This window comes from Mustela nivalis, assembly GCF_964662115.1.
Source record: "Mustela nivalis genome assembly, chromosome: 11".
In the NCBI taxonomy this organism is placed as follows: domain Eukaryota; kingdom Metazoa; phylum Chordata; class Mammalia; order Carnivora; family Mustelidae; genus Mustela; species Mustela nivalis.
The window spans coordinates 53684032-53702365 of record NC_139030.1 but is presented as its reverse complement, the minus strand read 5'-3'; the positions used below and the strand labels follow the sequence as shown (position 1 = coordinate 53702365).

At 35.9% G+C, this 18334-nt stretch overlaps 1 protein-coding gene across 22 annotated transcripts in view; it reads right to left on the bottom strand.

Annotated features, from left to right (window-relative positions):
• COBLL1 (cordon-bleu WH2 repeat protein like 1) overlaps positions 1-18334 on the bottom strand; it is a 167502-nt gene that overhangs the window by 38890 nt on the left and 110278 nt on the right. For 11 of the 22 annotated variants that reach the window (XM_082691217.1, XM_082691218.1, XM_082691235.1 and 8 more), the window contains 5 exons: positions 9187-9388; positions 7082-7310; positions 6196-6234; positions 837-934; positions 489-725 (listed from right to left, as the gene is read on the bottom strand). In XM_082691217.1, the coding sequence (XP_082547343.1) occupies positions 489-725; positions 837-934; positions 6196-6234; positions 7082-7310; positions 9187-9388 (805 nt within the window). The remainder of the gene's footprint in view (positions 1-488; positions 726-836; positions 935-6195; positions 6235-7081; positions 7311-9186; positions 9389-18334) is intronic. The other 11 variants (XM_082691221.1, XM_082691225.1, XM_082691219.1 and 8 more) reach the window with 1 other exon arrangement.

Genomic DNA, 18334 nt, shown 5'->3' with positions numbered 1-18334 from the left:
AAAAGGCTTTTTTTTTTTTTTTTTTTAACTATGGAGTGTCTATCTACCAACAAGGCACACAGATTTCCCTGTGAGCATCTCAGAGTCAGATCAAGAAGATACATCTAGTTAGAAACCCATGAATGCAACATAAAGACTTTGGTGCTATGGAAAAAAAAGTTTAAAATTGAGTATTTGCATTCCCGATAAATGCATTAACCAAGACCTCTGGTTGGGCCTTAATAAGCCAAGACGTTAAGGTTTATGGGTGATTTATTTGCTTGAAGATAAAAGCTACTTAAAATTGACACATTGATTCTTTACTGCATCACAGAACTACGCATATGAAATCTCTTCCCAGTGCCAGTGTTATCAGCCACAAGTCATTCATCTTATCACATATTAGAGTCTGTTACTAATCTTATTAGCAGTCTATGTGGAAAAGGACAAGAGGAAAAATAGAATGGTCTCCTGCCCCATCCTAAAAACACAAAGTGCAATACACGTACCTTCTCTGTTTCGTCCATGCTCAAGGACTTCACTACACAAGAAGCTGGCCTCTCCTGGATGTGAGCAAGGTCCTGGGGGGCGCTCTGAGATCCTGGCATTGGAGGCAGTGGAGCCCGCCTCTTCTTGGGGGCATCCGAAGGCAGTGTGCTTGAAGTATATGGCTTGGATATGGTATTGGACCTTGTAAAAGTTGGGCGATGCTTACTTACTAGAGGAGTTGCAGGGGCACTTGCCGTCTAGTAAAGGATGAAAAGGCAAAACCTGTAGGTCATTTCAAGATAAAAAGCACAAGCAATTAAAAAGAGACAAGAAGAATCTTACAAAATACTACATAAGAAAATATTTACCTGTTCCCGCTTTTTCCTACTGCGCTGAAAAAAGCTGAAAAACCTTTTATTTTCTTTCTCCTTCATAATGTCTAGGTTTTGTGATATTTGGCAGGACTCTAAAATAGAAAAAAAGCCTTTTAGTTTTGTACATGGGATTGTAGATTTACCTCCAAGTTTTCCCTCAGTTACTTTCCCTTGAAAAATGTATAATGACGAAAGCTACTAATCATGGTCTACAATGAACCATGCATTCTTCTAGGCATCTTATATCTTATTTAATTCTCAAAGCAACAAAGAAATTTAGTATTATTTTTCCTATTTCACAGCACAGCAATCTGAAGGTTAAAGAAACAAAGTACCTACTTGAGGCCAACCATCAAACAATGACAGAGACAGGACATAAACTCGATTCTTTGTGACTCAGAGTCTGTTCTATCCATAATTACCAACATTTCAGAAGTAAAATGGGCATTTTGAATTAAATGAGATAATGAAGCTCTCAACAGTTTGTTCCATTATTTTGAATTTTTTTCTCAGATCTAAACAATTATGAAATATCTTATTCTCCAAAACATGATTCACTATAATTACTTATTAAGTGTTTCCAAAACATTATTTCTTTAATATGATGGTTCGCAACTAAGGGGCAATCCTGCCCCATCCCCATCCTGGAGAACTATGAACAATGTCTGGGGACTATGAATAATGTCTGGGGACAATTTTGGTTACCACAACTAAAGGTTGGACAGGAGAATGTGCTACCAGCATCTACTGGGCAGAGACCAGTGATGATACCAAACACAATGCAATGTACGAGACAGCCGCCCAACAACAAGGGATCATCCAAGTCCAAATGTCAATTGTGTGAAAATTAAGAAACCACATTTTAATCAGAATGGCAAATGTCAAACCTCACAAGTATATATTAACATTCCATTTTCGGAAAAGTATTTCCTAGTGTCCACTGAAAAGGCCTATACAAACAATGACAGATCCAGTAGAACCCTGGCCCAGATGGTCTCTAAATACCTTTGACCACTAAAAAGGGACCACAATCAGGTAAGAATGGTTGATTCTCTGTCATATCAAGGGCTGTCTTTACAATGAGTCTGGAATATCTAATTAGAGCAGAGAGAAAGAAATCAGAGTTCACTGGATCATTTTAAAAGGGCACAGGAATCAATCTGATACGGTTTTTACTGGCCAAGATCAGGATAGTATGGGTATCATGGAACTACTCAATAAATTGAAGCATTCTGCATATGTTTAATTCCATGATTTGTAGTGATGCTGAAACAATAACTGATCCTTACTGTTTACCTCTACGTACTGCTAAAGAAGAGTCTGTTACTTTTAAGAACTGATAAAAAGGGACGCCTGGGAGGCTCAATCCGTTAAGCATCTGACTCGTGGTTTTGGCTCAGGTCATGATCTCAGGGTCCTGAGATCAAGCCCCAAATCAGGCTTCATACTCAGCAGGGAGTCTGCTTCAGATGATCTCCCTCCCCTGTCTATACCTCCCTCACCCCGTCCATATTCACTCCAAAATACATAAATAAAATCTAAAAAAAAAAAAAAGATTATCTTTATAAATAAATAAATACTGATGAAGGAAAAGAATCACACCTTTTTCCTGCCTCTTCTGAATGAATTCTACCTAGGTAGACAAGTAGCTGACTGGGGAAATTTGCTGTTTCAGAAATATCTCAATTAAAATTAAAGGAATATTTACGGATTATGATTATTTTCAAACTCTTAATCAAGATTTAAGCAATGACGGGGCACCTGGGTGGCTCAATGGGTTAAGCCTTTGTCTTTGGCTCAGGTCAAGATCTCAGGGTCCTGGGACTGAGCCCTGCAACAGGCCCTTGGCTCAGCAGGGAGCCTACTTCCCCCTCTCTTTCTGCCTGCCTCTCTGCCTACTTTTTTTTTTTTTCTCTGCCTACTTTTGATCTCTCTCTCTGTCAAATAAATAAATAAAATCTTCCAAAAAAAAAAAAAAAGATTTAAGCAATGATTATTGACAGCTAACATGAAAAAAGATAACTTGTGGGGCGCATGGCTGGCTCAGTTGGTAGGGTATGCCCCTCTAGATCCTGTAGTCATAAATCTGAGCCCCACACTGGGTACAGGGATTATGTACATACATACATAAATGTAACTTATCATTACATTACTGCTATACTAGCATATGCTATGCTATACATGACTGCTATATTCATACTACCTATGAAGTATTCTTGCTGAAAATATCTCACCAAATCTGATCAAGTCTCTAGATTTAACCATCAATTTATAGGAAACAGAGACAATTAAGAAACATGTTAAGTGGCACCACAGGATGCAATCCACACTCTGAATGGGGGAAATTCAGGAAAACAAAGGACCCAGTTTCTTCAACAAATGAATTGCAAAATTTAAGAGACAGAGAAAGAGAGACAAGGAGTGGGGAATATGTCAACTTTGAAGACATTTCTACTAAAGAGCACATATATGTTTTGTGATAACTCACAATATAATTTCAGTGATATTGGAAACAAAGTACAGCACTTAGAGGTAAAGATATGGCCTTAAATACATTTCAGGCTTAAGTATATACACCTTTCTTAGGACTACATGTACAGTCTTTTTGTTTAAAAAGTTTAAAAAATAAATTATGACAAAATAGGCACTACTCCAGGAAAGCAAAGATAGTCAATGCCAATAAATATATTAATGCAATATGCCTAATAACAAGTTAAAGGAGAATTATATTGCACAAATTAAAACTTCACAAATCTGATGCTTTAAATATTTAAATTATTATTATTAAGTTTAAATATTTGAATAAGCAGTACTCATTCTGTGCAATGAGTTTACCGAAAATACTAACTAATGAACATGTGGATAGCACTTTATGGTTACAGAATTTTTTCACATGCCTAATTTCTTTCCTGGAACAGTCCAAAGAGGATTATCAGAAATTATCACAAGTTATCATTCTGTGTCCTTTTTCTAAGTTAGGGAATGTAAAGAAATGTTAGCAGATAGTATTGTCTCATTACACATCTGAAGCTCTGGTGACCACAGAGTTTAAATAACTTGCACCAAGACACACAGGCATTAAATGGTAGAATTCAATATAATACCTACTCATTGAGAATGTGTAATACCCTTGACTTTTTTTTCTTTTTTCTAGAAGTGTTATTTCCTTTTAAGATAGACTCCTCCACTAACTGAATGCAGATATTTCATATGGTGGTAGGGGGCAATAAATATAAACAAAGTGTTTCATATAGCTAATTTTGGTAAAGCAATTTCCAGGTTCTCTGTCATCCTCCACACTAGTTAGTTAACCTAAGTCTTCACTTAAAGATCTATGGCAGAGATCCCCACAAGTCAGAGCTTAAAACTAAGAAACACCAGGGCTTGAGCTTACTTAGAAAAACAACTCAAATTTATAGTTTCCTGTTTCCAGAAGAGAGGCTATAAGTAGCTACATACAAAAGCTCCAAGACTTCTGATAATATTAGACAAAATAAGGAGGCTGAGGCTTTTATAGCATTTGGATTGATCTTGTAGACTCTGACACTGGAAAAGGAGCTTGCTTAATTTTCTTATTCCAATCTCTTGAGGGTCTAGTCACAACAATTAGTACTCTGAATAAAGACCTACTTTCTAAGCTGGAAGGATTATTACAAACCAACACATTCAACACCTTCAAAATGAGCCCAATAAGATTAGGGAATTTGCTTTGGGTTATGAATGGCAAAGGTAGGAACAAAAGCCAAGTACAAGTACCCGGATGTTACTACTAGAAAAAAAGCACAGAGACCACTTTTCACAATCTATTATTATAGAAGTGGAAAGTGAGATCCAGACAGATAAAAAGCTATTTGCCCTATCAGCTTGTTAAATGATTTTGACAGCTAATGCAGTTTCAGAATTAAAACGTCTTCTTCTGATTATTAGCCAGTATACACTTTACAAACATAACAATTTTCAGCTCCTTTGATTAATCTAGTCGTCATGAATCAAGACACTAATAATAATCACACTATTACTTATGTTGTCTTAATCCTTGGAATTGAGAGGTTTACTGTGCCTCAGAAAACTGGAAGTGGTAAAGAAAGATTCTAGTAACACATAATGCGTATAGTTTCTTGTTTCTTTCTTTCTTTCTTTTTTTTTTTGTAGAGTGGCATTTATTATAGTATTATTTAGTATTATCTAAGCCTATTATGGCATTTAGTATTATATAAGCCTATCCTTTTTTAATGGAGAAAAAAGGCTTCCAGACTTTATTATTATCGGCTAATTTTTAATAAAGTTTTCTTCTATGAAAGTAATGCATTCTTATTATAAAGTTCTGTGATGTAAAGAAAAACAGGATGAAAAAAAATCATCCATAGCCCTCCCACCCAAAGGTAACCAGTATTAAAATTTTTTATGTACTTCCTTTCAGAAATTTTACATAAAAATTTTTTTACATACTATATTAAGCACACTTAAGTGGTTTAAAAGCTAATTTTAGTCTAAGCATTTTCCATGTTATTATAAAATATTCACAATTTAATGCTGTAAAAAATTCCTTGATGAATATACCCTGATTACTCTGAATAACTGTTCATAGTACATAACCTGAGATCTTTCTATGGTACCAACAGACTATCAGCAACTATACTTAAAGAACCCAGAAAAATAATTTTCTCTTGTCTGCATCAAAAATATGTTTCTTGGATGCCTGAGTGGCTCCTGAAGACCTGCAGAAGATTTAAAATTCCAACTCTTGTTATAACTTTTTAAAAAGATTGTGAAGTCTAAAAATGCACATGAATCAAGTTTTAATATACTGTATGATGGGTGGGTGAGGCTGTCCATTGTACCATTTCTTTCTTTGAATTCTCAGGCATGGTTTGGCAGTGCAAGAACTCTGTAACATTAACAATTTCAATAAAAAGTAAATCTAAAAAAAAAAAAAACCAATAAAGTTGGTTAAGCATCTACCTTGGTTCAAGTCATGATCCCAGGGTCTGGGATCAAGCCCCACACCAGGGTCCCTGTTCTGCAGGGAGCCTGCTTCTCCCTCTCCCTGTGTTCTTCCTGTGCTCTTGCTCTCTCTTCCACAAATAAATAAATCCTTAAAAAAATGTTCTTCACATTCTTAGGATGATATTAATTTTTAAACAATTATTGAAATATTATTATTGTATTAATTTCAGAAATCAAGGGGGAGGGCTTATAAATTATTTTTCAGGAAATAAAAGCCAATGGTTTTCTTACAGAATGTACACATTAGTAATATTAAGAAAACAGGTAAAGTTAGAAGTTTATTTTCAATGTATCCAATAAAGTAGAGATTTCATGTTATAATTTTTTCTACTGATTCATGTCTTACCTTGTAAAGATGATTTATTGAAGGCAGTAACAGAAGTGGCTACAGAAGGAGGGGGTAAAAGAGGTAAATTGACTGTAAAGATGATGTTTGTTCAAGTATAAAACATCACTGAGTTGAAATAGCAGTCTATGGATTATATAAATCCACAATTTCAGGATAAAGTTTGAAGTACTCAGTGCACAGAGGATATAGGGAGAATTAATCCTTCACTAAACTTTTATTTCTAATAAAACAAACAAACCAAAAAACCCATCACTTTAGCAAGTACAGAGAAGCCGAGCTGAACAAACAAGCTTGCAGTTGTCTACTAGCATAGAAACAAACACTATCTAAGATCTCCAAATTCAAATACATTCTACTCGTTCTATAGATTAATACCGCAAGCTGTTTTTTCTTTTTTAAATTTTGGAATCAGATTTATTTTACAAGCTAGTTGATTTTGGGTGAACCTAGACAAATATGTGTCAAGAAACTTATAACTCTGAATGATAATTAAGACTCAGACAAAACTATGGTCAGTCTACAGTAATTCACATTTGATTAAAACAACAATGAATTTAAATGGAAGTCTTTATTTTCTGTTTAAATCTTACAGCCACAAAGAGTTAAGTTAAATCCTACCCCCAAAAATATTCGTAGATTGATGGAAAAGTATAAAATGTGAATGACAACTAAGAAAGACAAGTTTTTATTCTAATTTCAAAAACTGAAATCAAGTTGAATTTTATTAATTTCATTTTCTCTTATTCTCAATGATACATATTGACTTCTATTGATAGGATCCATTCACTCGCCATTATGAACTTCAGAAACCCTATACATAAACACGATACATGCACTTATTTGCACATCCTGTGAAATGAATAAAACAAAAAGTCTTACTTACCTCTGCTGACATCCATGGCATATAATTCCCTTAGTCCCAGGTCATTAAGAGATTGTGTCAAATCAAGGGGCTCCTGAGATTGATAATCTTTCAACAATAGCGTATGCAGTGGATCAAACTCACATTTGCTGCATATAATGGGGACAAGTTCTTGCAGTGGTGCATGAGGGCTAACTCTCACTATTGTCTTCTGTGTTTTCTTAAAATTGATCACTACTCTCACAGTTTTCTGAAACACAGATTAAAGCCATAGTTATTACCATAATTTATTTACCAAAACTTTCTACAATGACATTTACAATAAGAGATGATCTACAAAATACAGTCATACAATAAACAGTATTTTTCTATTTTGGTATAAAATTATTATTTTTCTTTCCTAAAGCATATTCTTAGAAATAATTTAAGTAATCTAGATTAAATCCATAATCCCTGTAAAGCATTAGATCTGAAATCTAAAAGGAAACAAAAAAGCCTCATATATGATACTATGAATATTTTTATTTGTTCCTTAAAATATTTATTACAAAAGATTATTATAAAATGAGCAGTGTCCATAATAATACAGAGATATACATGTTCTATTTTATATTTTAGTTGAGGAATATTTATCTAATGGTTTGTCTGTTGTCTCAATGAAAAAAGGAGTATTTTGGTTAAAATATAAAATTTTTGTGCTTCTCTCTATTAAATGGAAGATAAATGATATATCCCACATAAAAAACTTAGCATAGTATCTGGCACATAGTAAACTATTAACAAATAAACATTACCTATTGTGATTACCTATTGTCTCTATTATTTGACAATAGATACATATATTTGACAATAGAGAATTCTTTGGCTCATTTTAATATATTAGTAAAGACTATTAAGATATTCCTGATTCAGATACCTAGTACTAATTAGAATTATTAAGAAAATTTTAAACATATCATTTAATGTAATTAAATTAACTCATATACAAAGTGGAACTTGGAAACATGTTACCAAGCTAAGTGAAAACTACAGTTTGCAGATCTTTAAAGTTTAACATGTATTAAATTAAAACACCAAGTATAATTCCATGCTGTAAAATAAATACTATTTCCACCTAGATACATAACATATGTATCTAGATTGGTAATAGCTCAGTATCCTAATTAATTCTTAATATCAGTGTTTTGTAGAATACAAATGTGTTCCACACAGTTAAAAATTCTTAACTTTTTTATAAAGTTGCATAACAATATGAAGAAAATATGAGAATATATGTAAATAAATTATTAATTTAATTTATTGGCCTTCCTATATTTCCTGAAGTTAAAAAAGTTGACATTCCTAATGAAAAAATATTTCTTAAAACCCACAAAATTCTACCTCTATAGCTTATAGAAACAGAACCATTTTATAAATAAAAAATTGCTATTAGAACAACGATGGTTAAAAATTTTTGAGAAAAAAAATTTTTGCTTAAAATTCATATATTTACAGAAAACTGAGTCATTATATAGCTTGAATTAACAACGTGGAATAAAACCACCACTTTACTGAGTACAGAGAAGCCAAAAAATATTTTAATAAATTCTTAAATAAATTTTCATTGAAAGATTATAAAACTTTCCTGTAAATATAAAATACTTTTTGAAGTGCCTAAGTGGCTCAGTCGGTTAAGTGTATGATTCTTGATTCTGGCTAGGTCATAACTCAGGATCGTAAGATCGAGCGAGCCCCACACAGGGCTCTGTGTTAGTGGAAGGTCTGCTTCTTTCCCTCTACCTCTTCCCCTGCCCCAACTTGTGCACTCATGCTCTCTCTCTCCCTAATAAATAAATAAATCTTGGTTAAAAAAAATTATAATTGTCAGATTCTGATATGGTCCTATAGATCACTTTAGAGTGTCTAAAACCAAAAGTATTCCCAAAATTCTAGTTAACCCAAAAATTAATAACTAAATGAATCCTAAACAATGCAACCAAGGCAAACAAGACAGCCATGTTCACAACAAATTTAACCAGGAAAGTCCATTTTTATTTCATTTGAAATAAATATGAGCTGCAGGTTATAACTGAAAAATCAATTCAGTATTTTTGCCAGAAGAATCAAAATGCTAGTGACATTCATACCTCTGGTATTATAGGCGTAGGTTTTTTCTTATCCAAAATTTTTGGCTTTAAAATGACTTTCTCCACCTCCAACATTCCTATTGGTGTGTTTGGCTTAAATTTAATGGGGTTATTTTCAGCTGACTGCAGATCAATTGTGTAACTGGATGGATTTAAGTGATACTGTGCACAGAGGAATATCAACAAGTCCATCATAGGTTTGCTGTAAAACAAAAGTAATGTAAAGTCCATTAAACAATTTCATTAAGAGTTAAAGTTACTGTTCCTAGCATTTTTCTTAAGGCCTTTTTGTTTTCAGCAGATAAAACAAGACTATAAAATAGTATGTGTGAAAGCAACTTAAAAATCTAGCTACAAGATCATTTTTTTTTTCCCCCACTGCAAAAGGAGATATATATGGTAGCCTGGGCCCTGGACTACAAGTGTCTCCCTAACTACAAGATTTTTAAGTGGACAAATTGTAATACATAAAAAGTCCTGATTGGTACTCAAGACAACTTGGATCTTAATGTTAGTTTAATAATTATATTTTTTATCTGCCAAGTTGTCATCTTATTATTATAAATTTTAAGAGAAGTCCTTCCCTTACCCAAGAGCAATTAGTTCAGCAAATGCTCTCCTTTATAATATTTTGAATACCAGCAGTCTTTGGCTTATAAACTGGTTATATTTCAAAGATCGCATAAAAATGAAGCACTAACAACCGGCACCTCCTTGGGGCACCTGGCTGCCTCAGTTGGTAGAGCATGTGACTCCTGATCTGTGTCATGAGATCAAGCACTGCTTTGGGTCGGGGGGAGGGGGAACGAATGAATGAACAAACTACCACCATTCTTTGAGCTTTAGAAAGTACAGTGAAGATCTATAGGAGGAAGCCCACAAAAGTATAGTATAGATTTCTTAATTCATTCGAATGACATTTAATATTTTCTACAGCCCAGGAGACACAATATAAGTGATATGCCCTCATAGATCTACACAAGTAGATGGACTAGGCCAAGTGTCATCAAACTACAATTTGCAGGTCAAAGTGGGCCCATGGCCTATTTTTTATAAATAAAGTTTTATTGGAATACAACCATGCTTTGTTTCCATAATATCTAGGGCTGCTTCTGTGTTAAAATGGCAGATTTGAGTAGATGTGATGGAAACTGAATGGTCCACAAAGCCTAACTTATTTACTGTCTGGTTCTTGACAGTAAAACATTATGGGCGCTTGTGCTGTAACAACTAAAAAGTAACCAAGTAAATGTATAATCTCAGCTCGTGATTAAGTGTTAAATTTCATTCACATCCACAAAAGTACAATATGGTCTCCGAGTCCTTCTTAATTGTCAGCCCTTAAGTAAAGAACACTAAAAAATCTTTTGTAGTCTGTGCTTTCCTCAAATGTCTGGTGATCTTAAGCTGTTAGTTCATATTTAAGAGTGAGGCACTAAAACACTCTGTAAAAGTCCTATTTTCATGAATGAAGGTATAAGTTGATGGGCTTCATTTGATGGCAATCAAGTATTTTTCCATGGGGAAATATAAATGTTGGTAAAAAAATTCTCCAGTTTCTTGACTACATAATATGAACCTAGCTCCTGGCTTTCAGGAATTTGACAGGGAAATGAGGCTAGGAATCATCACTGAATCTGACATTTTTAATTTAGTCCATTTGTTTTCATATGCACCTCATCCTGGCTCTCTTAAGGGGAGTTCCCTCATCTGTAGCCTGTTTGGTTCAGCTTTTCTAAAGAAGCAGTCTCCTCCTGGAAGAGGGTTAGCTGTCTGACATTGTGTGGTCTTGGGATTAAACAACACCTTATATGGATTCTCACACCATGCCCTGTGTTCACCCACCTACCTCACCTTCTGTGTCTATTGCCCATCCCTTCACATCTCTTCTCCTCTCCCACCTACAAGTAGCACCCCATTATACATATATCAAGAAAAATAATAAAAACCTAAGCCCCTCAGTAAAATATATATATATATATATATATATATATATATATATATATATATATGTTTCAGTCCTCAAAATAAGTTTCCTATGCCTTTATTAGATGTTCCCAAAATAACAACTTAGGAGTTTTATATCTTCTGGAGCCACTTGGTACGCTTATACATAAATTTGTTTATTATCACCCAAATGTTGACACTGAGTAGTAGATATTAAATTTCATCCACAGGAAGATTAGCATAATGGTCTTATTCAAGTTAGTTTTTTGGTAACGTAATACTCTATGAGAGCAATTTGATGCTACATAAAAATTCTTGACTTGAACATGGTACCTCCTTTCTCTGATAGTAAATAAAGTGTAAAGGGATTAGGTAATGTCTAGGTAAATACAATGTAATTATAAATACACTAAAGCTGGAAGAGGAGAGAACTTTCACTGACAACCAAAATGGAGAGTTGTCTACTACTGTCTATGAATAAACGGTGTTATGTTCAGATTGGATTTCTCTCTCCACATATAAATGTGCCAAGTAATAAATGTAAAAACACTAAAGCTTATACTTTAAACATTTTACCTCTTAAATGTGCATTCTGTAGAATCTCTGTCAGAAATACACAAAAGTTAACAAAATAGAAAGTTACTAATGCTACCATTTTTATCCCCCTATGTACAAAAATATAAACATTTAAGGAAAAAGATATTTTCCATTTTTAAAAGGTAAGCATTTAACACTCTATACATACTTATTTAGCCTTTTTGATATGCCTTAATGAGTATTGTTTTTTATCTGTGACATTAGTTTTCTAATTTTTTAAAAAAATATTTTATTTATTTATTTGACAGAGATCACAAGTAGGCAGAGAAGCAGGCAGAGAGAGAAGAAGAAGCAGGCTCCCTACTGAGCAGAGAGCCCGATGCGGGGCTTGATCCCAGGACCCTGAGATCATGACCTGAGCCAAAGGCAGAGGCTTTAACACACTGAGCTACCCAGGCACCCCTTGTTTTCTAATTTAATAAAAGAAGTGCATAATGGGCCAAAAATATTACAATAATGGCCTATTCCCTCAGTCAATTTGGTCATCTATAATCTTTGCACAAGGAATCAGACTTCATGGCAAAAAGGTTGCAGGCTGACTGGACCTTATCATGCCTTTTAAATTCAACACTGCCTAAATATTTTCTTATAAAAACATCTCTTTAAAAGGCAATTAAAGGGGCACCTGGGTGGCTCAGTCAGTTAAGTGTCTGCTCAAGGCTCAGGTCATGATCCTGGGGTCCTGGCACCGAGCCCCACATGGCATTCCCTGCTCAGCATAAAGTCTGCTTCTCCTTCTCCCCCTGTCTCTCCTCCTGCTCATGTGTGCTCTTTCTCTCTCTCAAAACAAATAAATATCTTTAAAAAATAAAAAATAAAAATCATAGAACTTCCTTATGACTTTATTCTTTCATTCTATAATTCTGCTTAATTCTTTGTTCAATAATTCCAGAAGCCAATTTTGTCTTGAAAATATTCCTATTGGGGTGCCTGGGTGGCTCAGTGGGTTAAGGCCTCTGCCTTTGGCTCAGGTCATGATCCCAGGGTCTTGGGATCGGCCCCCGCATGGGGCTCTCTGCTCAGCAGGGAGCCTGCTTCCTCCCCTCTCTCTGCCTGCCTCTCTGTCTATTTGTGATTTCTGTCTGTCAAATGAATAAAATAAAAAATCTTAAAAAAAAAAAAAAAAGAAAATATTCCTATTTCCAGACAGACAAATGCAACAGACCAGAAAGTTCTATAACAGACACAAATGCAGATGAGAATTTAATACTGCATATGATAATGGTATTCCAAATTTCTGGGGAAAGATCTGAGTCTTCAGCAAATGATATGGAAGACTGACTCGGCATCTGACAAATAAAACTTATATCTCCATCTTAAGCCTTACACTAAAGTAAATGCCAAGTAGACCACATATATAAATATGGGGATATGACTCGGGGTGGGGGGAGCAGAATAGAAATCCATCTCTATGTAGTTTATTATGTTCTAGAGCAGTGCTGTCCAACTGGAAATTTTCCATATTTGATACAGTGGCCACTTACCACACGTGGCTATTAGGCACTTGAAAAATACTAACATAGTGGACTAACAAACTAAACATTTCATGTAAACTCATTTTAAATAACCAGAGGTAGTGAGTATTGGACACTGTATTGGCCAGAGGAATTCTGGTACATTGGTTCTTTTTTTTTTTTTTTTTTTAAAGATTTTATTTATTTATTTGACAGAGAGAAATCACAAGTAGATGGAGAGGCAGGCAGAGAGAGAGAGGGAAGCAGGCTCTCCGCTGAGCAGAGAGCCCGATGCGGGACTCGATCCCAGGACTCTGAGATCATGACCTGAGCCGAAGGCAGCGGCTTAACCCACTGAGCCACCCAGGCGCCCTGGTACATTGGTTCTTAAACTGTGACTCATGGACAGCAACATCGGAATCTCTAGGACCTTCTTGAAATACAAATTCTCAAGCCCCAGTTCAGATCACTGATTCAGAAACTCTGGGAGTGGGGCCCAGCAATATGTGCTTTGACCAGCACTCCAGCCAATTCTTACACACATGCTACAGCTTTCCAACCTGCGATCAAATGCGGAATAAAGAAACAATTAAAATATATAGTACATCAGATATGATAAATGTTGTGATGAAAAATAAGATAACAAGGGAGGTTAGGAACTGTTCTAAGGCGGGGGGGGGGGGGAGACACTAGAACAAGAGACCTGAATGGAATGAGTTTCAAAGGACCTGAGGCAGTTACAAGGACTTACAAGTTACAAAGGACCTGAGGCAGTCGTGGGCTCTACATGTTCAAGAAAAAACGGAAAGCAGACTGCTGGGGGAAAGTGGTAGACTGAAACCAAAACGGCTTGGGATTTTACCAAGTGAGAGAGAAAACCGGTGGAGTTCTGAGGAATGATGGGGTCTACTGTATATCTAAAAGGATTATATGCTGATTGTTTTCATTTTTTACTTTGACTTGAAAAAAAAAGTCATGTTTTATTTTTAAAATAAAACTAAAAAGCAAATGTAAATAATAGGGGTGATACATGATTTAAGAAGCCACTATCCTACATGAAAAAATGTTCAACATGACTCGGCATCAGGGAAATATAAATCACAACCACAGTGAGATATCACGTCACACCAGTTCGAATTACCAAGTCAGAAAATGACAGATATTGGCAAGGATGCAGAGGATGTGGAGAAAGGGGAAGCCTCAGATACTGTTGGTGGGAATGCAAGGTGGTGCAGTCACTGTGGAAAACAGTGTGAAGGTTCCTCAAAAAGTTGAAAATAGAGCTGCCCTTTGACCCAGCAATCACACTACTGGGTTTTTACCCTAAAGATACAAATGTAGTGATCCGAAGGGGCATGTGCACCCGAATGTTTATAGCAGCAATGTCCACAATAGCCAAACTATGGAAAGAGCCCAGACGTCCATCAACAGATGAATGGATAAAGATGTGGTAAAAATATACACAAGGGAATATTACACAGCCCTCCTAAAATAAAATCATGCCATTTTCAACAACACAAATGGAACTAGAGGGTATTAGGCTAAGCCTAAAAAGTCAATCAGAGAAAGACAATTATCATATGATCTCACTCATATGTGGAATTTAAAAAACAAAACAGAGGATCAGAGGGTAAGATAGGAAAAAATAAGACAAGATGCAATTGGAGAGGGAGACAAATCATAAGAACTCTCAATCACAGAAAACAAACAGGATTGCTGGAGTGGAGGAAATAAAGGGATGGGGTCACTGGTGATGGACATTAAGGAGAGCATGTAATGTAGTAAGCAGTGCGTGTTATATAAGAGAGGAATCACAGACCTGTACCTCTGAAACCAATAATACATGTTTATTTTTTTAAAAGCCACTGTGTTATTTATTCATTCATTCATTCATTTATTTTGTGTGTGTTGTGTGTGTGTGTGTGTGTGTGTGTGTGTGTCTTAAAAGGTAATTTTCTTTTGTTGCTGTTATTGTATCCAGGGCAGTTTGGGGGAAAAGTTACAAAGGTATTGCAAAAATTTAGGGGGAGATAAGGACTTAGTCAGATTTCAGATTATTTCATTAAGTGCTGATACAATTAAAGCCAATGCCAGAAGAAAAGAGTGAGAAGACATGAGAAACAGAAAGAGGAGCTAAGCAGTAGGAAGAGGCCAGGATGGCTTTACACCAGAGTGTGGGAGGGCTGTTGAATGGACCCAACAGGAGGCGTAAAGTGCTGAATTAAATGATTTGCTATGTGATGCACTTACTCACCTTTTCCTGGTGACCCACAGACCATCACTAAGGTCTGGTCTTAGCTTCAGGGCGAGGTGTTAAATCAAGAAAAGAAAGGAAATTTCAGGGGTTCCTAGGTGGCTCAGTGGGTTAAGCCTCTGCTTTCAGCTCAGGTCATGGTCCTGGGATCGAGCCCCGCATCGGGCCCTCTGCTCAGTGGGGAGCCTGCTTCCACTCCCCCACCCCCCTCCTGCCTGCCTCTCTGCCTGCTTGTGGTTTCTATCAAATAAATAAATAAATAGTCATTTTTTTTTTTTTAAAAAAAGGAAATTTCAAAAGGAAGAGACTAAAAAGTAAGAATCCAAAAATAAGACATAAAGTCAGAGCCCGGACTTCAGTTTGGTTCAGTTAAATGCCTGCCTTCGGTTCATGTCATGATCCCAGGATCCTGGGACAGAGCCCCTCATTGGGCTCTTTGCTCAGGGGGAGTCCCTCTCTTTCTGCCTGCTGCTCCCCCTGCTTGTGCTGTCAAATAAATAAATAAAATCTTTAAAAACAAAATAAAACACAACAACAAAAAGTCAGAGCCAGAGGAGGTTCTAAGAACATTAACCTTCAGGAATTTTCAATAATAATTTAATAAAGGGGAGAGAACTTTCCACAAGATCTAGAACAGGGGTTAAGGCCAATCTTATCTAGACCTGAGGGAACAGAGTGGCCACAAGATGTTACCTGAGTTCCATTTATACCTGGATATGAACTCTCTTCTTGCAGGACCAGCTCTTAGCAGTGTTTATTCCCAGGACCTGATACAATGTCTGTACTAGTGAGGTCAGTATCACTGAATGAGGATATCATAGAAACCAGTGATTATTTCTCTCTTAATCTGGTATCTCAAACACACAGCAGACAATATATAACAGTGTATGTATGTATACACACACACACACACACACATACACACACACACACAACTCAATATATAGGAGTTATCTGCATGGTATTGGATGTATGAAAAAGCAAAGTCACTGAAAAGAGATTCATATGCTTTAAAAAACACACATAGGCATGAAAGCTGTTTTTTCTTAATTTACAAACTGAACTAGTAGCCTTGTATCTAAAGTCAAGACATCTTTACAGAGGTGAGATATAAGCATTAAGTTGGGTTAGACCTTTTCCAAAAAATAACCTCAGACCAGTTCAAATACTTCAAATAGTTCATTGCAGCCTCAGAATTTGGCACTAGAAGCACAGAAGAGAGGATCCTGACCTAGCTGATTTTGAGAGTGGGAATTACTGTCTTAACTCTCTCATGAAGGAGCCTTAGCACTATAAAAGTAGGACATAACCTTTAAGCAGTCTCCGCATGCAATGGGGCTGCTTTGGGGATTTGCAAGTCACAAACTGCACAACAGAAAACAAAATCTTCTCTTGCATATAGTTGAGAATTTTCCCCCCTGGAAGCCAAATTACTTCCAGCAAAAACAACAATTCTGTTGTGAGAACTATCCCAAGTTGATGTACTAAACAGCAATTAGCTAACAGGTTCTACCCCAGGATCACCCCAGGAAGGATGCTTATGTTCCTGCTTGCTAAAGTGGAAGCACATGCCAACAGGCCACCCAAAACTTGAGCCAAATTATTAAAAGTAGGAAAGGATTGGCTGAATTTGGTCATCACTTCATCAAATAAGAAATAATATTTTCCTCCTCCATATAACCCCCTCACTTTTAACTATAAACTATAGTTTATAGTTATTTAAGAGACTACTGTGCATTACTATTTTCAGATTTCTCTTGCGAAATAATTTCCTGGAGGGCAGATATTTTTTTAAGACCCTCTAAAATCTCTTTTCTCTTCTTTGAAATGGAGAAATCCCTATGAAATTTCCTACTCCCTTTGGAAGTAAATGACAATCCCTCATATGAATTTCGTATCTATTACCTCATTTGAGCTCACAACCACCACAAAAGCTACTCCCACTTCATGAATTTTAAAAAACTGAGCTTAGAGAAGTTACATGACCAGATAATGAAGAACATATACACAATTAAGGTGCAGTCACAATTAGAATTTCCCGAGTCCTGACAGAGTTACATTTTAGCCCAGTAATACCCTAAGTCAGGATTCAGGATGGGATACATGGTTTGTAAGAGGCTAACTGCTATCTGCAGTTTTCCTTCAAAGAATGATGACATCACTAAGTAACCCCCTAACTCCTAGGGTGACTCTTTCTGCATTCATGACAACTATTAGGGGTAAACTTGTCCTAGATGTGTTACCTGCTAGATAAGACCTCCATTTTTGTATTTCTAAAGATCCAACTCGGTATCAAAAATGAAGGTCATGGTTCACTAAAGAGCTCACAGATCAACAAGAAGTCCAATAACTGTCTCAGTGAATTTCCAACCCTTGGAAGTGTTTAAACAAAGCCACTTACCAATAGGGTGGCTATGTAATTTATCATCCAATCTGGGACATCTGAGAGTGAGAGGAGGGCACTATCAGTAAATAATCTGGGAAAACAGGTATAAACAAGGACTGTCACAGGAAAATGAGGATGCATGATGATAAGGACTTATTATGAATAGATAGATTTCAAGTATCCGATAGGGGCTGAATTCTATGAATAAGATTCTTCCTTATTATGACTCTTTAAATCTGTCTTAGTATCCAGTAAAGCATTATACCATTTTCACTGGATCCTCAAAACTGAGTTGAGTTGAATTAGTTCTCACTGCCCCTTCCAAATATATACCAACAACCCAATCAGACTTACCAATGATAGTGTGGGAAGTTTTAGAACACTGCCTGCAGGGCTGACATTTGTCCTATGCTAACCAACCTAGTTCAGTAGTGAGTTCACAAATGAACTAATGTTCTCTATTCTTATGTGCATGAAATGAAGGGGATCAGGTACATAAAACAAATAAAC